Here is a 26,951-nt window from a genome sequence, read left to right on the forward strand (position 1 = left end):
TCTGATTCTTGAGTTCTAGGATTAAAGGCATGTGCCACACACCAGCAATATATGTTCATTTTCCAAAATAAATAGGGTTCTATGAAAAACAAATTTAGCTCTCAGCCTACATACATGTAGACACCAACATCCTATTAATACTTCATTATACAGCAGAAGTCCTCACCCATATTTGTATTTTTATCAAATTAAGTGATAAAAGTAATAAAATAATATTCTATTTTTACTGCTTCATAGGTGTTTCTGTTTTTGCTTTTGTGGCAGGGTCTCATGTTTCCCAGGATGATCTTTAAATGGCTGTGAGGCCAAAAAGGACTTTGAACTTCTGATCCTCTTGATGCCACAATCCTGAGTGCTGGAATTATGGGTGTGTGCCACCATGCCTGGTTTATATGGGACAAGAGATCAAATCCAGGGCTTTGTGATTGCTAAGCAATCACTTTACCAACCAAGCCACATTTCCAGCCTCACGGGTGACAGTTTTAAGAGAAGACGAGCCCCTTGTTTTAAGCAGGAAGTGGTAGAAATGTAGAACACAGTGGACTTTGAATGCAATTGGCTAGTGAAGGTTTTCATGTTGCCAGCATTAGCTCCCATTGCTTTTGATAGACGGTGCAATGGCTACATGGTAGAGGCAAATTCTGTCTAAGACTTTTATGAAGATAGATTTTGCCTTGTGGGTCCCCTAAAAGGTCCTAGCAACCATAGGGTACAGTTGCAGAACTGCTTGCTGCTTCTGTCACACTCCCATCAACCACACAAATCAAATGGCCAGGTCTGAGGTTAATTGTTTATAGATATGAGCATAATAATAGCAAAGCTAATCACTTGCAATGATATCACACGTAATTTGTGAATAATAAATTTAATAAGGTTATTAAGCCCACTAATGTTTAGTGCCTACCTGTCTTTTTTAAAAATCATGAAATTAGGTTAACAAATCTTGGCTGCAAATCCTTGTACTCTAATTTGCTTCCCCAAGTGACTGGGTTCAGAGTGATGTACCACTTTTCACAATTGTTCTTTCCTTTAATATCCATGGGATGGAGAGAATAGATAACCTTTAACTCCAAAATTCTGGGACATCTCTGATAAAAGAAAAATGTCCTTGAATGGCATGAGTGTGCCGCTTTTAACAATGGCTCTGTCTACTTTCTTCGAAGCTTTTTCCATGTCTCTAGTCCACGATAGTCCATTTAAGTCAGAGGACAGCATTTAAACTAGAGGATTCATTCTGGTTTGATTCATTTATACTGATCTACTGACCTCATTTGATGTGACAGAGTCATGCTATGGTCTTAGATGTGCCATCCTTCTGCCTCCACCTCCCCAGTGCTGGGATTAAGGGTGCCCACCATCACACCTAGTCTCTGGGCTTTATTTCTACCACTCTAGCTTGAGTTTGATATGGTAACTTTGCTAACTGCTTTTTTAAAATTTTGATTTTTGTGACTTTTTATAGCTAACTTTAGCTCGAGAGAGAAAGAGAGAGAGAGAGAGAGAGAGAGAGAGAGAGAGAGAGAGAGAGAGGTGCGCTTTGAGAGAAGATCTCTCATTGGAACCTGGGGCTCATCAATTAGGCTAAGCTGGCTATTGTAGGGTATTCTTTTAAAGTGTGATGTATTTGTTTTTGCTGTGGAACATTTGTTTTAATGATGCAAAGTTGTATTGCATTCTTTTATGCTGCATTCGTTTAACTCTTTGAAGCTGCATTATTTTGCCTATCTAAAACACCTGATGAGTCTAATAAAGAGCTAAATGGCCATTATCCAGGCAGAAAAAAACTTAGGAGGGGCTGACAGGCAGAGAGAATACATAGAGTAAGCAAGAAGATTAACGAACAAGAACCAGAAAGATTAAGGAGCAAAAGAGATCAAGTAGTGAGAAAAGAAGGGGCCAGCCACCCAGCCACACAGCCAGCCACAGAGTAAGAGCGAAAGGAAGATACACAGAAGTAAGAAAAGGAAAAAGCCCAGGGGCAAAGGTAGATGGGATAATTTAAGTTAAGGAAAGCTGGCTAGAAACAAGCCAAGCTAAGGCTGGACATTTATAAGTAATAATAAGCTCTGTGTGTTTATTTGGAAACTGGGTGGCAGACCCCAAAAGATCAAAGAGAAAAATAAAAACACAACAACTACAGTTGACTGGCCAGTGAGCTTCAGTAATCCGCCTGTCACTGCCTTCCCCAGAACTGGAATTATAAGCATATACCACCATGCCTTGCTCTTTACACGGGTGCTGGGATTTGGATTCTGGCCCTCAGATTGGCGCATCAGGCACTTTACCCTGAGCTATCCATCTTCCTGGACTCACACCTCCTACCTTCTCTCTTTTTTTCTAGCTCTAAAGGCTACCCTACTCCAGCCCTGCACTCTCGATCCCAGCTTCCAAGACTGTCATTTAGCCCTGGTTTGCAGAGCACACCTTTGAATGTGATTCAGATAGTCATTGACAGGCTCAGGTGGTTGTTCATTTATTTCAGTGAAAGAAAGATTTATTTTAGCCTGTGGCCCATTATGGTAGGAAGACATGGGCGCATGTGTGTGATCACATTGAATCTACAGTCAGGAAGCAGAGTGGACAAGGAGTGAGGTCTGGCTATAAACCTCCATCTGCCCTCTGTGACTCACTTCCTCCAGCAAGACTTTAACTTCTAAAGGTTTCATGACCTTATGAAACTGTACCACCAGCTGGGGCCCAAGCGTTTAAACATATTAGCCAACTTTTCACATTAAACAGCAACAAACACTAAATTTAATGAGATGACTTTAATGTTTTTAAATGATTTATAGTTTTAGGTTTTGATGTGAGATTCCCTCCTGTATGCTATGAATATTATTGGTTAATAAAGAAAATGTCTTGGTCTTGCGCAGAGCAGAATAACAGTAGGCAGGGAAAACTAAACTGAATGCTGGGAGAAAAAAAACAGAGTCAGAGAGAAGCCATAGAGCCGCTGCCAGAGACAGACACACTAAAACCTTGCTGGTAGTCCACGATCTTCATGGTCAAATATAAAATAATGGAGATGGGTTAATTCTAGATGTAAGAGCTAGCTAGCAATACGCTTAAGTGATTGGCCAAGCAGTGATTTAATTAACATAGTTTCTGTGTGGTTATTTAGGGAGTTTGGGCAGTCGGATAACGAACAAGTGGCCCCTCCTACAACAAGGTTTATTTTTGCATTTCATTAACAAATAAATAGAAAAAAATTTAATATTTTCAAAAAATTTTAATTTTTTTCTCACACCCTTTAACCTAAGGCTTAGGAAACATCATGGAAGAGTGGGCAGAGAGCTTAAGAAGCAGGGCTGGGGAAGAGAGCTGTGAAATGCTGCCCTCTACCATGACCGGGATATCACATACACAAACTCACAGCAGCTGGTCTACCTACATAACATCTGCATGGGGGTCAAGCCAGTTAAAACTCCAACAGTAATTGGGGAGGTGGGCACTAGGACCCACTCCTAGCTGAGGAGCTACCAGCATTTACCTATGGCTCTTGTGGGAGGGACAGCAACTTTTCTTTCAGGATATAGCTATTGGCAGGTTGCTTGTGCCCCATGGTTGACATTACACCCATGCATACACATATGGGCAGCACTGATTGGACTCAGTGGGTTATAAAAAAGAATGAATGCTTTTGATAGGAATTTGGGTTCACTTGTTTTCCTGCTTGGGGTTTGCTGTGGAGGAAGGGTATATATCTAAAGAAAGTAGTCATGACAGTATGACAGGAGGGTGTTTTTGTTGACATTTTTACAGGCATTGAGTACCAAACAGTAGAGAACTTACTGTGTGGGAGCCTGTCCTTTACTACTGACAAGCCTGCCTTTGTCAACACGGGACTGAGACGTTCAGATTATCTCCATTTTATCTTCAAGAACAGGCTGCTTAAGACGTGAAGATGTGTGTGGAGGAGAATGCGAAGTCTCTCTCCTCCAGAATTATCAGAAAAGTGGTTCAAATCCCATCATACAGCAGGATCCCATCTCGCTAGAACCATTAAACTGGAATGCTGGGGCACCTTCAGTCCAACTTGGCTTTATCATGTAAAAGAGGCCAAGAGGCTGGCATTCTATCCTGGGTGTGAGACAGACAGAGCATCCTTTAACAGTGAAGGAGGCTTTGCACTGTACCGTGGGGGAGTTTGGGATTTTAGATGTTGTTTTTATATGAGAGCCACATCCTACTAGTACATGTTTTGGTGCTGTTTCTCATCCTAAAGATAGGATGGTTTTCATTAGACAAACCTGCTTTGGAAAGTCACCTGGACACAGGTACTCTTTTACCTTGTCAAGACGCTTTTCATTTTCCCTTTTAATTCTCCTTTCCACAGTCAAGCTGCTCCCTCCCACAGCTGCTTTATTCTCCTAACTCATTCTTGACTCACAATGGAGAAAAAAGAAAATCACATTATTCTAAGGTCAAGGGAAAAGATATCGTTAATAGCCACACAATTAAAGGAACTCAAAATTTATATAAGTGCCAGTTGTGGTAGTACACGCCTTTAATCTCAGCACTTCGGAGGCAGAGGCAGGCGGATCACTGTGAGGTTGCAGGACAGCCAGAGCTGTTTCACAGAGAAACCCTGACCGCTCCCCCCAACCCAACCCAACCCAAAACAAAACAAAAAACCAAAACAAAACAAAACAAGAAAACAAACAAACACAAATTCATTTAAGTGAGCGGTCATGTTTGAATTTTGGATATGTTTGGGATTTCATTTGTTTTCAGCTATGCCCAAGAGACTGCATTCTGAGAGGGTAAAGCAATTGACAGAGAGGGGAAGGATAGGAGCCAGCTTCTCTTATGAACTACATGCTTGCACTTGTATGAGGTATATTTCTAAAAATTATTGTTAATACCCATGTTGCAAGGCTGGTCACAGACGCCAGGGAGCACATTCCCAAGGTCTAGCCGAATGGAGAACTCCATCGGGTCTGTCCTATGTGCTCAAAACATATCTCCCACTGGTCTATACTACTTTTGCTTTTGAAATTTTTTGTGTGGTTAGGTTTTTGTGTGGTCAGTGTCTCTGTCTGTTTTCTATTGCTGTGATTAAACTCTGACCTAATGAAGCTTGGGGAATAAAGAGTCACAGTCCATCGACAGAAGCCAGGGTAGGAACTCAAGGCAGGAACCTGGATGCAGGAACTGAAACAGAGGCTATGGAAGAATGCTATTTCCTGACTCCCCCCACTCCCATGACTTGCTCAGCCTTCTTAAGCAACTCAGAAGCATCTGCCCTGAAATGGCACTACACCCCATTGCCCCCGCATTGGGTTGAGGTCTTTCCATATCAGTCAAGAAAGTGTCCTACAGACTTGCTTATAGGCAACCTTATGGAGGCATTTTGTCAATTAGATTTTTATCAACTGAGATTCCCTCTTCCTAGCTTGTGTCAAGATGAAAAAATTCCAGCCAGGACACTCAGGAACTCATACATTTCTAGTTAAGTGAGTGACCTCAAAATTTCTTTTATTTTCCTCTTTCTATCAGAAGAGAACCTCAACCATTTGTTAATCTCTTTTGGATATTTTGTATGCCTTTAAAACCTTTTATTCTTTTAATGAAAAGAATAGTCTCTCATAGATTATCTGCATGTGCAATTTACATGATAGTATAATAAGATGATTTAATAGTAACGCCATTCATGCAGAATGTATCGAGAAGTGATACAGAGAATGTCACCTCGCAGTGCTTCCCCTTAATGGATGAATCCATTGCAACTGAGATGCCAGAGGATTTTCTTTTCCGTAAATAGCAGTTAGATTGCCTGTTTTTCATTCTAGCTGAGTGGCAGGCAGGAAACACAGGTGTAGTGCACAGAAACAGCTGGGGAAAAGATAGCCAGAGGTCCCACAGTGCCCATAGGCACATGTTTAAACATGAGAATCGCCAGCTGTGTGGTGCACCTTCCACCTCCTTAGAAATCTTACAGACAACATGTAGAGCCACACCGAGCAAGCTGCACAAGCAGACAGGTTTTTTCGGATAATGATAAAGAACTGAGGGTGCTGCATTAACAGACTAGCCCAGAACAGAGGTAACTTCGACACAAGTCACAGCTGGATGGCCACTTCCGGTTTGAAATGTTGCTATGGTTTGAATGTGTTCTCAGAAAGTTCATGGACTAGAAACTTAATTCATTTGTTGATGGCACTTGGAGGAGGGGCTTCAGGGAGAAAACTAAGGTGGGATAAGGTCGTGAGAATGGAGCCTCTGTGGTGGTATCAATGGTTTTATAAGAGGAAGAGAGACTTGAGCTAAGAGGCTGCCTGGGACTTGTGGTGTGATGCCCTTGTCACATGAGGACACAGTAAAGAAGGCCCACCACTAAAACTGGTACCTTCACCTTGGACTTACTGGCCTCCTAAATGATGAGAAATAAGTGTATTTTCAGATGGATGGAAGAATGGGGAATTGGAATGAGAGGACTAAGACAGGAGGGAGAAGGAAGAAGGAGATGAGGGAGGGAAGGAATATAAAGAAAAGTAGCTAAAATTAAGGACCATTTGAAGGGATAGTATGGAAACTCAATACAGTAGAACCTTCATAAAATAAGTACATAATTGAAATGGCCAAATAACTAGGAGATAGAGCCCCAGCTGGTCATTTCTTGTCATCAGATGAAGCTTTCAGTACCAGGATTGAGTTATATCCATTTGGGTTGTTGGCCAAAGGGGTCCTATAGGAATCCCCAACCAACACAGGCCATTACCAAGATATAGGCTGATATTCAGAAACTGACAGCAAGATTACATTGAATATGGAGAATTAGAGCTAGTGCCTACATAGAGCTTCCACTACTATATTCTAGCATCTTTGGTATAGAAAGATACTTTGCTCACTACCAACGGGGAAACATAAATACCAAACCAGCCACAAACCACTTAATCTACAATGTTGTCCTGCCTGTAAGGTGTACTAGTGCAATGATGACACAAACTTGCATGAGTAACCAACCAATGTCTGATTTGACTTATACACCCCCCCCCCACAAAAAAGTAGCAATACAATGACTCCTAACTAAATTCAGCTATCATCAGAGAAGCTTCCTCTTGCAGCAGTTGGGAACAAATATAGAGACCCAAAGCCAGGCATTATACAGAGACTGAGAAACCTTGGAACATTCAGCCCTAAACAAAATGTCTCCATCAAATCCCTCTCATTGGGGCGCAGGGAATCCTATAGAAGAAGAGACAGAAAGAGTGTAAGAGCCGAGGGGGATGGAGGACAGCAAGAAAACATGTTCTTCTAAAGTAACATGATCAAAGTTCATATGAACTCGCAGAAACTAAAGAAGCATGCACAGGGCCTGCATGGATACACACCAGATGGGGTCCTAGAGCTGAAAGAGGAAGTAGATACAAACACCCAACCCTAACCTAAAACCCATCTCCAACTAATAACCATTTGCAAATGGAATTGTATTATTCTTCAAGGAAGTCTCACCGGGGAAACTATGTTCTTAACTACATTCTTATGGAGAGGCTGTATTCCTAGAAGTAGATGGCCAACAGAAATGACTCAATGGCCTCCTTTCTTTCTTTCTTTCTTTCTTTCTTTCTTTCTTTCTTTCTTTCTTCCTTCCTTCCTTCCTTCCTTCCTTCCTTCCTTCCTTCCTTCCTTCCTTCCTTTATAAGTTTTATCATCTTTTTTATTTTGTTCATATATTTTCTCTTAGACATCAGACACTCCATTAGCCCAAATTCAGTGACTAAGCGATAGCAGCTTGATCATCATTACTTACCAAATGCCCTTTAAGAGGTCCCCTCTGTCACAGACCATGTTCTTTTTCTCTTGTTCTGTTTCTCTGCCTGTCTGTCTGTCTCTCTTGTCCCTGCTCCAAGAAGGCCTTTCACTCCTTCCCCCTCAATAAGTCCCTTGCGTAAGATCTGTTGCATGGTGTGATCTCTGCATCACTCTTTGGCTCTAAAACCACCAAGGTATTTCCACAGCTTAATCCTAACAGTTACTTCTTACTAACCGCACTTACTAATTGTTAGTAAATTTTACATGGGTCACAATAACTAACTTAAAAAATAGTTAAGTTTGACAATGAAACATAATTTGAAAACATAGCTCTGCTTTCCTTATATTCATAGACAGGTCCTACAAAATTATGAGTCTGTTTTCTTAAAATTTGGTTGTATTTCCTGGTTTCTTTTCTACCCATTTTATGAGCCTAGTGTCTTTTGGAGTCTGGGCCCCTTGCCCTTCATCCCAAAAGTCTATGGATAACTTTCATGAGCATTTTCACTTTGAACCCAGTGGCTCTGTGCCAAACCTACCATTGGCACATCTACTTTGTGTTGTCATTATATTTTCTTTGTCTTACCTATGTTGTTGGTTGCAATTGACTGCAGGAAAGGACACACCTTATTCACCACAAATCTCCTACGGTGTCCATGTCTAATTTATGATAAGTATTAAATGAGTATTTTTAAAGTGAATGAGTATAGGTAATAAACACATTATTTATGGGATGTGATGTTCTTTGTCAAGCACAAAGAAGTATCCATTAAAACTATAAATTGTAAGCTCTTGGGTGTTTTGCTGTTTGTAGCTTTGGAAACCAGGCCTGTTCAATATCCATCACTCGCAGGAATCTGATTTATTGAGTCATGACCTGTGTCCAAATCCAGAGCACTGAAGCCAGGAAAATCAACAGATCCCACAACTTGCAAATTTATTTTATCTATTATTTTTGTTACTGTTAGTTTCTTGAATCAAATGTGCAATCAGAAAAATTCACTGATGTGTTTGAGTATTTTCCACCAGATACAAATTGTAGCCACCACTAGGAACATTCCCTCTTCAGTGTAGATCATACCCTGTTGCAATGGCAGCACCATGTCAGTGGTATGTTTTGTATATGTCATTCATGGTCTAAAAGCAACTCAAAATGATTCTCATTTCAACACTGTGGGAACAAACTCCATTTCTTATTCTCTCCTTATGCAGGTAAGCTGCCATGTGAGTGTATAGTGTGTGAGTGCGCACACAGTGTGTAAGTGTGAAAACATACCTGCTAGTAGAGTCCAGAAATCCAGTAACACCAGAGAGCTGGGGCCAGTCGAGCTCATCAGTCAGAGCTGCAGGCAAGTTGAAGAAGGATTTCTAGAGGAAAGCAATGATGAAGTAGTAATTATCAAATGGTCGCTTGTTTTGTGCTGGTGCTGAGAACACCCACAGGGTGTAAGTCAGTCTTCTTGAGCCTTTGGTATCTAAGAAGGATGGCTCATCTTTGACTATCACCGGAGAATTCACAGTAGTCAGAATCCCTGGCTTCCATGGTGGAGCAAGAGGAAGATAAGGAGTCTCACACATTTGAGTGGGATGCGCTGGGACAGGAAATCTCCAATCCTGAAATATTCTGAGATCTCCTACATCTTTCAGTTGAGTACATCAGAAGGTTGACTACTTAAAGAAGTAATTGTCCTAAAAAAATAATATTGAAACTCAAGTAAGAATGCCCTTAGTCAATAAGTTGATGCCTTTGACTTTGGGAGTCTGAAGCAATTCTGAGAATCAAACTATGGCTCCCCCCCCACACACACACATACAAATATGCAGCTATATTGAATATGGCCTACTGTGGGAATGTTCTGCCCTTTCCATCAGAGGGTTAAATAAGATAAAACTCTACTTTACAGATTACACACCAGCCACTCAGCAAACTCCTCCAGCATCAGCACATTTTGAAGTCAAAACATGTGTTCAAGACTGCAAGCCATTCTCAAGAGGCTTGTGAACTCCATCACTTTGAGTTGGCCAATCACATAAGAGTGTGAGGCCGAGTTCTGACCACCACAGTGAGGCATAAAAGTTCAGTGGGCCCAATGCTGGGTGTGCTTGCCTTGTTGATTTGGCATAGCCACATACCTTAGGCAAAAATAAAACTTTTCCCTTGCCAAAGTACTTTGGAATTTTTTTTTCCTGTTCAACTTATTTACTGCCATGGGCACCTCTGTGAGAATCTCAATTTACCTGGTACTTGTTATGTGGGCATCAAAAGGCTTTTAAAGTGATGATATGACTTTTGAAGGAGAAATAAGTCATGGCCATGAGCCAGTAGCCAGCAGTAAGAAGCTCAGAAACGGGACATTTCATACAGGTGAGGACACAGTTGCAGTTAATCAGGAGCCAAGAGGCCAGGATCCCATTTTAGAACAGTTAGTGTCAGGTTCCATCAAGACGGCACTGAAATGAAGTCAGTTCGTGCTTCCCAGGAAGAGCCTGTTCCTGTGTGTTACATCTCGCCTGATCTTGTCGGTACTTTGGATTTTATACTCATTTTCTAGGGACCCAAGAGCTGTTCTATTACTACCATCTCAGAAGATTTGTGGTGTGAATATGGAATGTGACCTTTGAAACCCCTATTAGAATTTAATCCCTAGTGTGAGGCATTCAGAGAACAAACATGACAAGATTATGATGTATAGAGGTAGAGTTTTGAGGAGGTAATTAGGGCTAGATAGGGCTGCTAGGGTGGAAATTCATGATTGAATGCTGTTGTCTTTATAAGTCAAGGCACAGACACATATGGTCACCATGCGATGTTTCACAGGGGATGCTACTACATGTAACCTCTAGACCTTGAACCTGCAGAGCTGGAAGCTAAAGTGAACTTTGTAGTATATCGTCACTAACAAGAGAAAATAGACTTATGTCCCCTTATGGCCATGGCAGAATGTCGAGAGCATATATCCTGGACTGTTGTTCCAGTAATGTTCATTTCAGTCACATTCTATGGCTGATATGAACTTGTGGAAGAAAACTGTATCTACCTATGATTGCTTACTATTCCTTTAAAAAAAATGGATCCTAGCATAAATCCTTCTAGGGGCCTAATTTCTAGAAGGAGCATACCTAAACAGATGTGTTTGGAAGCCCTCTACTATGTTGATTTAGTTGTTAAAATTAGCCACTTAACTAACAGGTATTCAAGTATGGCCATGATCACTCCCTCCATGTTTTGTATCTTTCCCAGGGCACTGGGAGACAGGGGTGGGGAGCATGGTCAGGAAGGTAGTTTCCTGAGATAAACCTGCTCTGTTACTTCCTTCGGAGGAACAGAAATGGACACTTTGAAAAGAGGCTCCTAGACTATCTTAACAGAGCATGAAATCCCTGACTGAAGCTTTGTCATCCTTGGTGCTTCCCCTTCAGACGTTCTGCTACAAGGGCTCAGCTACTCTACATTATGGTCTCTGTTTCTTCTACCGCTGTGAGTCAAGTCTTCCTCTGTCTGTTCTGTTCCCCCCCACCCCCACCCCCCGTATCTTTTTGCTTACAATGCATGTTTGCTGTAGGATCTGAGAATATTCAACTCTGCTAGCGAAGGCAGGGAAAGCAAATAGAATGGATAAAATGTATAAGCCATATTAAGCAGATCTAGGAGTAAGCAGATGGCTTGTGAGATGTAGGCAGAATTTATGAGCTGGTTCCCTGTAAGATGTGTTGAAAGTTAAGAGAAGGATGCGTTCCTCCCCCTCCTCTTCCCCCTTTCCTCTGTCCATAAAGTGGTGACTCTGATTTGGAAACCCTGATGGAACTAGATTTTGGGGTCTGGTGGGACTGCTTTCTTCTACAGGAAGAATGAGTCAAGAACTCTGTTAGCATGGGGAGACCTGTCTTAAAATAATAGTGGAGGAGAAGAGAAGAGCATTCTGAAAAATATCAGCAAGGGAAGAGCTTCCCTCTAAAAATCAGATCTATATCCAGCTCTACAAGAGAAACACACACTCTATGATTTGAATGGTTCCCCACTCCATGCAGCCACTGTTCACTGTTTTCCCCAATCTGTCAAGTGACTGAGGAAGAGGACATGCTGAGGGGAAGTATAGGACAAGTGGGGAAATGGCAGGTGATAGTGTCTTTGGAGTTGTGATCTTCAATGCTCATTCCCTTAGCTCATTTCTCTGGAGGACTAACTGGGTCTCATTTCCTTGGGTGGTTTCTGAAATCCTTACTAATATCTTAGAAGCCCAAGCTGCTCTGGCGCCGTCTCTACTAACTAGGATTTAAGCTGTGGTGAACAGCAGCTGGTGCTGAATTGCAACTGGGACCCCAGTGAGTTCACATTCCAAGGCTGTAGCCCTGGAAGCCTTGGGCAACCAGACGCATATAGTTAACCCAGGTGATTTGAATAACTTCAAAATAATGCAGAGCCGTGTTTCCCTCATTCAATGTTTTAGATTTCACTTGTATTTTGGCAAAGCCTGACTGTTTCTGGGAGAAGCTCGTCGGGGAAGACACAGTTCTAGCAGTTCCTTGGGTTCAGTATTGTCTGACACAGCAGGCCTTTGGGAAAGATCTGAAGACATAGTGAGGAATAGGGTAGCTGGTTGAAAGACCAATGCAGTGCAAAGCTTGTGCTTAGGATGGGTTGCACCTCTCTAAGAGGATCGTCCCAGGCTTCGAGGGCTATAGTTTACTGTCAGATAGCAGAAATGGCTTAAGTAGTCCAACAGCCGCATGCACAGATCCCCTGCCTCACCTTCCTTAGTAAACTTTGTAAATAAAAAGCTACAGCCATTAATAACAAATGTGTAAAAACTCTTGACAAAAGGAGAACATTTAAAGCATATTAAGTACTAAAGGCCACATTCATGCACATTATACCAAAGACATTTCCAGCGGGAGAAACACGCATGAAGATTTCCTTCATCAACTCCTGCTTATTTCTCTTGGGCATTCATCTGTGTTTTCAAAAGTGTCCTAAATGCATCTTAAATGCACATATGTGGAAAGACCATATTTACCAAGAAAATGTCCAGTCAAAAGAACTCATGCTACTCAGCGAGGGTCCATCAACTAGCACATTGTTTGGAGTTTCCAAAGACTTGGATGAATTTCTATGATGTAACTGACATGCTTACACTACTTTATGCAGTAGTTGAACTTAACATTGTTTTGTGTGATTTCATATATTGAGAAAAATCAGGTTTTTAATTTTTGATAACCACTAAGAAAATACAATATTTTGGATTCAGGACTAGTTTTTAAAGAGTAATTTTTACTTGTCCTTTGACAGTTTCATAAGTGTATACATTGTATCTTCATAGTCTTCAACCCTAATCACCCTGATCATGCCAACAAGCAGCTATTAAGGCCCTGGAAGTTTTGTTAAGTGAGAGAAAGAACAATGACATCAATTACAAAGGAAGTTCTTTGATGGCGTTTGGTTTGTCCTCCCCATCCCAAAAGACTGTAGGCAATTCTCACAAAGTATTCTCTTCCCTAACATGCATAACTGGCTAAGAACTGAACTATTTTCAAACAGTACAATGTCATTTGAAGGTATATGGGTAACCATTATCAGAAAAAAAAAAAGGATATGAAAAATATCAGTTAAATGGACCAATTATATTCAATCCAGGGATAGAACTGCTGAAGAATATAGAGCTGGAATTGTTAGTTTAGAAATAAAGAAGAAGCTGTTGAATTGGTTCCTCAGGGCTAAGAATCAGTAACAAAAATATGGTTGGAATCATGATTTCCCAGCTCCACTGGCCTGCAGTTCCTTCATCATGCTGCAGGTGGTGCATGTGAGCTGCTTCTCTTGTCAAAGGCTTTTCAGGTCCTGAGTATCACCACATTGCCAGCTCAGTTCAAGTCCTCCATCCACGTCACTACCCAAATGTCTTTTCTTACACAAACATCAAATTATTCAACTTAAAGAGCTCCCTTGAATTTCTTGCACACTTTCCTGCTCTGGCCCCATTCCTCTGGGCTTTGCTACATCAATGCATTCTGTAACCAAATGGTTCCCATCGGCGAACGTGCTAGAATGTGCTGGCTTTTGCGTGATGTTTGCATTTTCAGACAAAGTAAGTAACTAACACTGAATTCCTTTTCCATGCAGGGCACGGAGATAGAATAAAAGGACTTAATAACAGAGCATTGTGGAACAAGAATTTCCCTTCTTCTGTTTCTGTCATCTCCGAGAACTCAGCAGGATCTGTTGGTGCATAGCTGTGACTCAGGCTTGAGGAATGTGAGTCTGAGGCCAGTCTGGGCTACACCACCATGTGCCTGGTGCTCAATACTCCCTTCTGAAAAGGAGCTGAGCTATCACCTTCAACCAAACAGCAGTAAATTGATGTCCTACCACTAACCAGGGATGTGTGGGAAGCCCAGATCCCAAGGCTGCTCATATGGTTCTTAGAGGGTGCGCGCGCGCGCGCGCGCACACACACACACACACACACACACACACACACACACACACACACACGGAAAATCCTTTATACCATGTGGTCTAGGTCCTGAAAGGGCTCAGCTAAACATGACTCAGAGGAAGTTTGGATGCTATACCCAGGCAACACAGCTGATAAGTAACAGGGCTGGACTTGAACCTAGCTTGATGGAACTAGGAAGAGAAAGGCTTGGAGTAGAGCCTTTTTTTCTGTGTGTATGTCCAGTCTTAGCACTTATGTGTGTATGTATAGTCCTTGATTTCCTCACAAGCTTTAAAAATCCTATGAAATCAAAATTGGCTGAATTGGAGTGCTAATTGTTGAAAATAGTCTTAGTTGCCTTAGTTGGTCTGTCAGTCTCTGAACAGGACTAAAGTTCACAAATTTTCAGCTTACCTCTTTCATCTCTATTTCTTTGTATGGAGGCTACGTCTAAAAGAGTACAGAATGAGTATTTTGGGGAGGGTAAGTACCAAAACATTATGTGGCTCCAAACAGATACGGACAGACCCCACCTTCTGCTCAGGATCTGCTCTGGCTTCTGATGGGGACAGGAAGTCCTGTGGACAATGAACATGTCATTGTGGAGGTCTATAGTTCTGGGAGAATAGAAAGTGAGTAAGCAGATCACCAGATTCTTTTCCCTGTGTTCTCAGGCTAGATTCTGCATCACAGTTGTCATAAAATTTGGTTTTGTAAGCTTTATACTCCAAGATGAATAACATTAAAGGAAGATCCCTGTAGAGTTAGGATTCACTACACACACACACACGGCAGGGGGAGGAGATGGGGAGAGACACCTCAAGTATCACACCAGAGTTGCTACTTTAAGGAATTAATTGTTTAAGGGATGCCAACGAGTGATTCCATCTTTGAAGGTGTTCCTTCACCTCTCTGTACCACACCTTTATATAAAACTATATTTAATAATGGTGCCTACTGGTTAATTGAAACATTGAGAAAAGATAAATGTGCATGAAGTTTGCTTTGCAAATGTTCACTGACAATAAGGGGAATCCAGGACAGTGTGGCAGTCCATACAAAGTAGGCTTCTGTTTCATGTGACTTGTGAAGAATGAATCGTGGATGCATGTCTAGTGTGAATGCTAAGGTCTAAGTGATCTCAAGATTCACATGTTAAACTCACTCCTGATACAAGGAGTGTTAAGAAGTGGAGCCTTTGGAAAGTGAGCGAGTCACTGAATCTCTACCATTGTGAATGGAATTAGTGCCCTTAGAAGAAAAACTGCCAAATTCTACTTTGTCCTCTTTCACCAACTGACAAGCAGCTAAAAGCTCTATCTTTGAAATAGACAGCAAATTCTCAGCAGACGCTAAACATCTGGGACTTCTCAGTGTCCATAATTGTAGATAATAAGCTGCTATTATGCACAAATTATCCAGTGTAAGACAGTTTGTTACAATGGCTAGAAGGAACAGATGAAAACAGGGAGTCCTATATGGCTAGAAAGAGAGTGCAAAGAGGGAAGGGACAAAGAAATTCTTGTGGTAATTCCAGAGGCAAACCACAAGATTAAACTCATGGCACTGTGTGCAAAGAAAACCAACAAACCTAGTGCAACAGACTGTCCTCACATTTATTAGCTTAAAACATACTACAGGTAAGCAGACCGATAGCAAAAGCAGCTCCGCATTCATCACGATGTTCATTAAAACTTGAACAGTGGGTCATCTATCACGGTGCCCACGAAAATTTCAACTGTGGGTCATCATCTATCATGGTGCCCATCATCATCTATCACGGTGCCCATGGAAACTTCAGCTGTAGGTCATCATCTCTCACGGTGCCCACGAGAACTTCAACTGTAGATCATCTATCATCGTGCCCACTAAAACTTCAACTGTGACCATCTATCACAGTGCCCACGGAAACTTCAACTGTGACCATCTATCACGGTGCCCACGGAAACTTCAACTGTAGACCATCTATCACGGTGCCCACGGAAACTTCAACTGTAGACCATCTATCACGGTGCCCACGGAAACTTCAACTGTGACCATCTATCACGGTGCCCACGGAAACTTCAACTGTAGACCATCTATCACGGTGCCCACGGAAACTTCAACTGTAGACCATCTATCACGGTGCCCACGGAAACTTCAACTGTGGGTCATCTACCACAGTGCCCACGAAAACTTCAACTGTGGGTTATCTATCACGGTGCCCACTAAAACTTCAACTGTGGGTCATCTGTCACGATGCCTACAGAAACTTCAACTGTGGGTCATCTATAATGGTGCCCATGAAAACTTCAACTGTGGGTCATTTATCGCAGTGCCTACAGAAACTTCAACTGTGGCTCATCGATCATGGACCCATTAAAGCTTCAGCTGTGGAGTCTTCTTTCTGACCCCATGACTTGAGAGGGCAGTAAAAACATCATCTGATGAAAAATAATAAGAACATAGAATGGCGGGGAGCATTTAATCTTTCAATATTTTGCCTAATTGCTTTTTTACCTTGTCAAATCCTTGAATCATCTCTTTTCCCTTTCCTTCTACTTATCATTTAAACTCTAACCCTATGTTTTATTTGTCCATCTAATGAGGTGAATGATTAATTTACATAACTGCTTTATACTAAGTAAGAACACCGTACCACTGGACTCTGCCCAACTCCTTTTTTTCCATCAGCTTTGTATTTTATTTTATTTTCCATTTTATTTTTTATGGGTGATTGGAAAATTCTATCCCGATTCATAAAAACAAGAAAACAGGAGTGTAAAAACTTTCTAATTTTATGAAAAAAAATCAGAACTCAGTTCTTTTATGGGGGACAGTGTTTTTTTTCATAATTAGAAAAATAAATTCTTCAAGGGCCAGAAAAAACCCAAAATTGTTTATTGTAAATTTTCACTTTTTGATCTTTGTAAAAGTTTGGTTATCTAATTTTCCTAGGTGTGTTATTTTCTGTATATGAGCGTGTGCCTGGTGCCAGCAGAAGTCCAAAGAGGACATCAGATATGCTGGAACTGAAGTTACAGATGGTCGTGAGCCACCCTGGGGTGTCCTCCAGAAAAATAAGAAGCAGTCTTAACCTGTGAGTCAACTCTGCAGTCCCAGGGTTGGTAATTTCTAAAGCAGCTTCACTTACATTGTCTGGGGTATCAAAATCCCTCCCCAGTTCCCCAGATAGCATCTGGAATTTGATGATGCCAGATGAAGTCCAAATTTTCATTCAAGTTAGAGATGTAAGAATAGAGAGGTCTTTCTAGGCCCACCTAATAACCATGTCCACCTGGGCTGGGCTTTCTCTCTCTCCACCATGCTGATCATAAGCAATGCTCTCATTCCCTTCTATTACCTTGTAGTGATATGCTGGCATAATACACCATTGCACACGGTGGTGCTTGGTTTTTGACAACTCAGTATAAACCCAGACATATCTGGGAAGAGGAACCTCACTTGAGAAAAAGCCTCCACCAGACTGCTTATAGACAAGTATGGAGAGCATTTTCCTGATTAATAATTGACACGAAGAGCCCAGAGCACTGGGGGTAGTGCCAGCACTAGGCAGCTGGCCCTGGGTGGTATAAGAAAGCAGGATGAGCAAGCTTTGTGGAGCAAGCTAGTAAGCAGCATTCCCTCAGGGTTCTGCATTAGTTCTTGACTCTAGGTTCCTGCCTTGAGTTTTTGCATTAGCTTCCCTCAGTGCACTGTGATCTGGGATATGCTAGTCAAAGTCTTTCCTCCCTGGGTTGATCGTGGCCATGGTCTTTTTTGCCAACAGTAGAAAATACACTAAGTCATACACCCTTCATGAACTTTGGTTATTGCCTTAGCCCCTGTCCAGACTTTGGCCAGGGGCCCTGTTTCTCCCTATTCCTCCTACTCTTTTAAGTCATTATGTGCCAGAATCTTATCGGAGCTTATTTTAAAAATATTTATTTATTATTTGACAATTTCATAATACATAACCTTTTTCTTGATCATATATTCATCTAAACTAGCCCTCCTCCACTCCCTCTGGATGTCCCAACATGTTTCTCTTTTCTTTTTAAAAAATTATTGAGCCCAATTAGTGATGCTTGCAGGCATATTTTCAATCCATGAGTGGACATATCCCTAAAGAAAAATGGCTGCTTCTCCTTCAGCAGCAATCAATTGCCAATAGTTCCTCTGCTAGGGCTGGAGCCTCATGAACCTGTTCTCTATCTATGCTGGGATTTTTGATTGGCTTGACCTTTCACAGGCCTTTTGCAGATAACCAGAGCTGCAGTGAACTCATTCAACAGCCGTATTGTGTCAAGCAGACAGCATTTCACCGCACTCTTTCTCATCCTCCAGCCTTTATGTTCTTTCTGTCTTCTTTCACACAATGTTTCCTAAGCCTTCCAGGGGTTGGTATTGTCAGTCTATTTACGGCTGAGCATTCACCTGTCACTTATTTTTAGACTTTGGCCAGTTTTGACTCTGCATTGACTGTCCCCCACTACAAAAGAAGTTTTTCTGCCCAAGGGTGAGAGCATCACTAATATTTCAGTACAAACACAAATATTTAGAAGGCAGGTTGGCATGTCTTTTTAGCAAAATAGCAAGTAATATGTTTCTCCTCATATCCCTAGAGCCTACGACTTCCCAAGCCAAAGGCTTTTGAACCTGTTTACAGTATCTAGCATGAATTATCGCCTGTGCATCGGGCCTTAAATGCAATCATAAAGGGACTGGTTATCCCACAAAGATCGTACCACTATCACACCAGGGGCATATTTTGCCAGCAAGTAGCATGCAGGGTACACTGTTGAGTAAGTTCATTGATGACTTTTCTCCTCTAGTATCCTTTATAGCACTTTTTTAGCAATATAAAAACTAGCCAACGTGGAGACATATTTCAGGTCAATTTCAGCTTGATTTTCCTATGTTCTGTATCAAAAGTGTGTTGTATCTTCAACAGTTGGGTCTTACCATCTACTTATGACAGGCAACCATGAGCAATGGCAATAGCAAGTGTTGTTTTGAGGGCTTTTGAAGCATCCTTGTAGGGAGCTATCCAATACCTGCCATTGATGTTTTTATTTGGTGATCCATATCCTCTGAGGAAACACTGTCTGCCCATGCAGGGTACCTCCATTCAAACTACCTATTATAAATTATATTTTTAAATTAGCATATCAAATACTGAGTTTCCATAAGAGCTCTTCATAAATCCTTAGTTTTGGTTAACCTTTCACCACAACCCCCTTTATTGACCATCTCCCTGCATCTTGTGGGTGCTGTAGCTCTTGAATGGGCAGACTTATGATGGGACCCTAGAACCTTATATTTTAAGTGTACCAAATAACTATGGTGATTGACCAAGTTTGATAATTGCTGGTCAATGGGTGACTATTGTTATTCCACATAGCTTTTCTCATTCCCCTAGCACCTTCTTTGTCCCTTTTCTGGCCCTATTCAGTCACCTGCAGTGCCCTGAGCTGACACTGCCCCTTCATAATACTAAACCTTGTCCTCAAAGCTTCCTCCATCTCTGTTGGCCAGTTGCTGCTTCCTGAGCAGAAGTTAACTAAATCCTGGATTCCTCTTAGAGTCCTACCTGGACTTCCCACTTTCCTCCTTTGCAGATCCTTTTCCATGTTATCATCCACTTTGTGAATGCTTATCTAACTGTACCCAACTTGCTAATGATATGGCAAAGCTGGCCAAACCTTTCTCAGATAGACCAGATAGTAGGTACTGTAAGCTTCATATGACCATCTGGTCTCCATCATGGCTACTCAGTTTGGTTACAATGTAAATATAACCTTACACAGTTTAAAAAATGAACAAACATGACTATATTCAAATAAAACCTAATTTTAAGCGACTGGTGAGTGGCAACACTGTGCCCAGGGCCTGGAGTATGCTAACTTAAGTTCTACGTTGAATCAATCAGCTAGTCCTTCTAATTCTCAGATAGCTTTTAGATCCTATTTTAGTTCACTAAGCTGCTATAACAATATACCTTTAGACTGGGTACCATATAAACAACAGAAATTTATTCTGGAGGAAGTCTGGGAAGTCCAGGATGATGGTTGTCCATGTTGTGTTCACTGAGAGTTCAATCTGTTTCACCTCTGATTCTTCATTGCTGGGTTCTGACTTGGCAAAAGAACAAGAGCAAAGAACATCTTACACTTTTATAAGGTAGTTATGATGGTGGAACCTTGATATTTTGGTCATTGGTATATCACTGTCATCTTTGGGTTTTGAGACTGACCAAAAAGACCATGTGGGGCCACACACATCCCTTGGGGAGATCTTGCCTCTCTCTGCCTTCACCCCTTGCCATTGTTCATAACCTAGTAAGATGACCTCCCCAGGCTACAATAGAAACTGAGTACAGACTGTGAATAAGAAGACATGTGCCCATGATTTCATTATTAACGATGGAGAAAAATAGATAAGGAGGAATGACTGGAGCTCTAGGAGTGAAAACTAGTCTCAGGGAGCTTAAAAATCTAACTGGAAAGATCCATTTTTAACTTTAATAATAATATAAACACATACCACTATGCTTTATATCTCATTTTTATGTCTGCTATGATATGACTTTTGGTGTGCCCTCCAAATTCATATTTGAAACCTGACACCCAATGCCAACAGTTTTAGATGAAGGCATTGGGGGATTTTTTAATCATCGAGGCTCACACCAGGTTTGGTGCCACAAACTCAAGGGGCTGAGAAAGTAATGCTATAGTCGCATGGGAGTTATATTGTAGTTCTGTTAACTGTTTGGGGAACCACCACATCAACTCTCACAATGCCTGTACCAGTTTTCTGTCCTGTTAAAAAAGCATCAGTTTCCTCTTCATCCTCGTCCTTGGCAGCACTTGTCACTGGTTTTCTTGATGATAGACATTCTGATTTGGGTAACATGAAGTCTCAAAGTAGTTTTTACTTTTATTTCCTTGATGGCTAAGAAGGTCAAACACTTTTTCAAATACCAAATTATTTTTTAATTACTTTATTTGCTTATTATTTATTTTATGTGCATTGGTGTTTTGCCTGCATGTATGTTTGTGTGAAAGTATCAGATCCCTTAGAACTGGAGTTACAAGCAGATGTGAGCTGCCATATGGGTGCTGGGAATTGAACCTGTGTCCTCTGGAAGAGCAGTCAGTGCTCTTAACTGCGGTCATCTCTCCAATCCCTTTCTATGACCCAATGGATTTGACATTCTTGGAGTTTTCCTTGAGATGCAGTAGTTAAATGAGATCCATTTAGTGGTTAATTTGGAAGTGAAATGAAGTCAAGTGGAATGAAGTCAAGAGTAGATATGAACGACCTGAGGATAAGGAACGGTTCTCTAGTCCTAGTAGCTCACTGGGTAGCACAGGAATGGCCTGGTACATTGATTTCCTGTGAAAATCACCACCTACTGGTTGGGTGAGCAGGAATGTAGGCTCTTTCAGAGGTATGGGATTGTGGTCATTTGAAAGAAAATGAAGCTCAAAAGGAGTGGTACTATTAGGAGATGTGGCCTCGTTGAAATAGGTGTGGACTTGTTGGAGGAAGTGTGTTACTGTAGGGGTGGGCTTTGAGGTCTCTTTTGCTCAAGCTTCCCTCAGTGTGTACTGAGACCACTTTCTGTTGCCTGCAAGCTATAAGACTCTCAGTTACTTTTCCAGCATCTTGTTTGCCTGCACACAGTCACGTCCCACCATGGTGATAATGGACTGAACCTCGGAACTATAAGCGAAACATCCCAATTAAATGTTTCCCTTTATAAGAGTTGCCATGATCATGGTGTCTCTTCATAACAACAGAAACCCTAACTAAGACAGGATTTTAAATAATTCTATCTTGAAGATTTTCATAACAATGGGTACTTGGCAAAAATTCTCTCAGAAGGCAGTAGTGGCTGAAATGATGACTCTAGATTTGCACCCATTTTAGAAAGAAAAGAACCACTGGCTTGCTCCCCCTGAGCACAGTGAGAACATAAAAGCCAGGAACAGGCCAGGTCACCCACATTCAAGAATAGGGCAAGGGAGTGAAGAAGGCTTTTTATCTTGTGATCTGATGGCTGCTGGAGAAAGGAACGCTCCATGGCTAACACAATTGTCTTTCTCTGACAGAATAAATGAGTGGTAACTAGAATTGAAGAATTACTTCTCACCATTTAGCATCTCTCTTCTGCTGCCCTGCAAGATGTCAGACAAGCAGGAAATGTAATTTTGTTCAGTTTTTATCACACAACAGCTTTTTCTCATCTTAAAAAATAATTTAAAAAGTACTCAAAATGCTCAGATATTTAAGGAGTGGACATGAAGTCATCTTATATTGAATTTCCATATTTTATGGGCACCATGAAAATCTGCTTTTATGCATGGTGGAAGCTTTTTAAATGCCTGATAAATCCAGAATATGGGAAGCAAGGGGAGTGAGGGAGTGAGGTAGGAGCCCTGATCCTTCCTGTCTGTGTTGTTTGTGGGCTAATAAAGAGTCACTGAGCTGACAAACAGAATCATCTCAAAGAGGAATGAAGCACACGAGGTTTAAATACTAAGCTGCCTGCTCTCAGGTCAATATGCATTTTCTGCAACCAGATTAAGAATTTCTTTTGCCCTTGACACAGCATGAAATTTAATCTGTGCTCCTTGCCCTACAGAAAACAGCCGTCAGGGGTCACGCTAAGATGTTATAACAGGACAAGCAACAGTTTCACAAGCTGAACAAATGTTTGAGAAATTGATGTTTCAGAATCTCTTCCTCCACTTTCCTCCCCAGCCGATCATGCAATTCCTGTTCAATAAGAGGCAGCATTTAATATTTTGAAAATAACATTCAAGCAGATGGGCGAGCAAGCAGGAGGGCAGTGCCTACTGTTGGCCTCTTTGATCTTCCAACCTTGCCTTCTTTTCTGATAAAGTAACCCAAGCTGTTATTGTTTTTACTTTGAAAGGAAAAACAAACCAAAAAAAAAAATCCACCACAATAGCATCCACGTTTTTTGATTGTCTCTGTCTTCCTTGGAACCTTTCTAAATTGAGGTCTTCCTTCCGAGACAGACAATTTGACTTGCACCTGATCACTAAGGTCTAGACATGCTGAAGAGAAGCCACAGCTGTTTATCAAGGGAGGAAGGGGAAGAACTATTCTATGGCCCTCAGAAGAATGAAGCTGGGAACCATAAGGGTGACACTTGTCACTCTCTCCTTACTGACCCACAAATATCTTTCTATCTATCTCCTAACCTAATTTCCCATGAACATGCCTCCAGGGTGCCGACTGCCTAAGCAGAGGGCGGCAGGTCAGGGTAGAGAGGTTGATGGAGGAAAGCACTTAGCGGATATTTTCTTTCCAGGGGAGAGACAGGGACAGGATGTTTTCTGTCTTATTGGAAAGCAAAGGCAAGGCATGCTGGGGGCTCTCATACCGGACAGAATGGCTTGCTTTCTCATAGCCCTAAACATGTGTGCTCACCAATTCCTCTTATAGGAAGCTATTATTGGACAGAACATTTCAGTCCATGGGCTAGATCCTGTCAACATCCTGTTTTGGAAATACATTTTCCTGGACCACAGCCACATTAATTAACTTACATATTGTCTGTGGCTGTTTTCACATAACAGTACAGCTGCATAGTTGTGATAGAGAGTGCACTATCGCAAAATACTAAATAGTACTTTACCCAGCCTTTATATAATTGTCAACTTTCGTCAAAGTATTTTTTCAAGTATATTATTAGTTTTAAATATATATTTAATTAAAATAGAATTACATCAATTTCCCACCTCCATTTTTCCCCTGGAGACTACACCCCAATGGGCTGGTATCTCAGTGGCTATTGGCTGAAGGAGCGGAAGGAGCTCCTGCAACACCGCCCTGTGCTTCCCTTCTCCACTTTCAAATTAATAGCCTCTCATCCTTTGATTATTAATGTTACATAGACATATATTTTTGTATATGTATTCACAAACATAACATGAATTGCAGAGTCCTTTTTATGTTTGTGTGTATAAGGTCTCAAGAGAAGGAGGGACAAGAAAAAAGTAACACAAAGTTGTTTGATAAAAAGTCTCAAGGAATCATATTATCTTATATTTACCTAAAATTATGCACAATACCTATAAGGATGAATAGCTATCTATTTCTGTCTATCCCTATCTCATCTACATCTATATCTAGCTATAGCTGTATTATCTATATAAAAGTAAATACACCACTTTGGTTGACAAGAACCATAGACTAACAAAACCCCCAGTACCAAGCATGAGAAAACTCCATTCAAATGATGGGTCAGGGCAGTTCAAGGGACTCCCAAAGCAATATAACTATTGATGACTGTTGATGTAGCCTTGGTTGCCTCTCAGGAGTTGAGCGACAGCTCCTATTGCTGAAGACACCACACATGTATGTGTATGTTCCCTAAAGGTCTATGTGTTAAATTCTGAGCCCTCAATTGAGTGCTGTTGGGAGATAGTAGATTCTAGGAGAAGAGGGACTAACGGGACGCGCCTAGGACTCTGATAGTATGCCCCTACAGGGGACTGTGACAACCTCTGACTACTTGCTTCCTGGTCATGAAGCAGACAGTTTTGCTCTGTGACATGGTCTCACTGTTCGGTCTAAGCAGTCGTGATGCCATCAGGTTAATCAATCTTGAACTGGAAGCTCCAAAACTAACTAAAACCTTTTCTCTTTAAAAGTTAATTAGTTCAGGCATTTTGTTACAGTGATGAAAACTGATTAACATGGTGACCTCTTAGCAACGGTCATTAGGATGCATGCCTTCTCTGATTTTATATGGCATCTGAGTTGTCTACTTTTTATTCCTTGCTTACTTTCGTAGTTTGTTATACTTTGCTACAATTCTACAACTCACTAGACTGAGTTTCCTTTGTTTGAGTTTACATCTAAACTAATGTGTCCTAACCATTGAAACCACAATGGATTTTCTGCAATTCAAATCTGGTGAGTGCATTTCTCAGCTTTAAAACATCTGGATGAGCTATAAATCCCTCAGTGTGGCTCCCCCGCACTGTCCTAGCTAGGACTGGCTTTCCTATCTGTGCTTTGTGAGTTTCAGTTAAAGTTCACCAAACTTCTTAATTCAGAGCCTTTGTCCATGTGGTCTTTCCACCATTGAGACACTTCTTCCTAGTTCTGTGAGCATATATATGAATGCCCTAATACATCCTTCCATTTCAAATATGTGTTTCTTCCTCTGTGAAGCCTTCCCTGTATTCCTTAATTGTGGGGGCAGGTGCACATCCCAGCATGGACTGCTCTGGAATTGCCATTGCTAGTGTATGTTTTCTCATGAGCAAGCTCAGTGAGGACCTGGCTTCTTTCCATCATAGGGCTTAAGGCATGGGAAGCTCAACGATGCTTCTTGTTGATTTGATCAATGAACAGATTGTGCTCTGAGGCTGGGCCTGCCTAGCATGACTCTAGAAATATTGCTTGAGGTGTAGTTTATACTGTTTACACATGCCGCAATCACTAACAGTCAAACCACAGAAGCCTAAGACTGCTGAGCTCAACGCAATTCATGAATATCAACTGGACATAATTTTCATACCCAGGCTGACTTCTTTTTATAAATGATGAGATTCTGTACATAATAATTCTTCAAAATAGGAAGTGATTTTTTTTTAAGGAAGCATAATTCATTATAGTCCCAAAGCAAAGCGTGAAGCAGCTCAACATCCAGTTCCGGGTCAATGGTTTAGCACATCACAGCGTGCTCATTGAAAAGGGCACGGTGGAACATCAATAAAAGTAAAATCATTTCCAGACTAAATAGAAACACGGAGAAGGGCAACGATGAGTGCTAACTGACAACCTGGCAATTTCCAGTGACTGAGCACATGCATGTGCACAGATGCCGATCGCTGTGCAGTGAGGATGTCCTGGAGAAGAGGGAAGAAGTGCCAAGGAGCCTGAGACGTGGGGTGTGAGAGATTTCATAAAATTAGTCCTATTGCCACTATGTCTTCTTTTCTGATGCAATATTTAAAAATATTTGAGAACCGTTTTGATATTTAAATGTTAGGATAATTTTCTCTAGCTGGCAGAATAATGGAGTTTTTTTTAAAGCAAATTCTTAGTAATTTCTGTATTTTTACTTTTTTATTCAATACACATTTGACATTCATAATTAAAAGTTAGTCTTTACTCATTTTAATTTTTACGAATATATGTATTTTTGCTTGTATGTCTGTGCATCCATCAGACATGTGCCCTCAGAGACCACAAGAGGGCATCAAATCCCTGGAAGCTGGAGTTACAGGCAGCTGTGAACCACCATGTGGACTGGGAATAAAACCAGGGTCTTTTGGAAGAGTAGCCTGTGCTCTCAACAGTAGAGTTATGTCTCCAGTTCAATGCTTGTAATTCATAAAAGCAACAAAGCAAACCTTGCTCCTTTCCATCCCCCACTTTAGGCAGATATGCTTCCTTCTCCTTTGAGCTGGACCACTGTCATGTGAATGTGACTTACTCAGGGCTGGTTTGGTGGAGGATGTGATATAGTAAGTGTGCTTGTATATATTGCCCTGTCCTCTTGCATTTTGCCATACTTTTGAGAAAAAAAATTTGGACGGCTTCACTAAGTATGTTAACTTAGAATCCTTCAGGTATGTACCAAACAGTAAGAGAACACGTTCATACAGTAGTGTTATTTTCAGACTCTTGAAGCACTTCCACACTCATTTCCATGGTGGCTACATCAGCTGTGAATAAGGATTCATTTTTCTCCACATCCTGGCCAGCAACTGTTTTCCTGACAATAGTCAC

At 41.2% G+C, this 26,951-nt stretch overlaps 1 protein-coding gene across 6 annotated transcripts in view; it reads right to left on the reverse strand.

The window, feature by feature from the left end:
• The window catches only part of Aoah (acyloxyacyl hydrolase), a 186,850-nt gene that overhangs the window by 66,092 nt on the left and 93,807 nt on the right, over positions 1 to 26,951 (reverse strand). For all 6 annotated transcript variants that reach the window (XM_075970119.1, XM_075970118.1, XM_075970122.1 and 3 more), the window contains exon 12: positions 9,032 to 9,123. In XM_075970119.1, coding sequence (XP_075826234.1) covers positions 9,032 to 9,123 — 92 coding nt within the window. The remainder of the gene's footprint in view (positions 1 to 9,031; positions 9,124 to 26,951) is intronic.

The sequence above is a fragment of the Microtus pennsylvanicus genome, chromosome 4 (assembly GCF_037038515.1).
Source record: "Microtus pennsylvanicus isolate mMicPen1 chromosome 4, mMicPen1.hap1, whole genome shotgun sequence".
NCBI lineage: Eukaryota > Metazoa > Chordata > Mammalia > Rodentia > Cricetidae > Microtus > Microtus pennsylvanicus.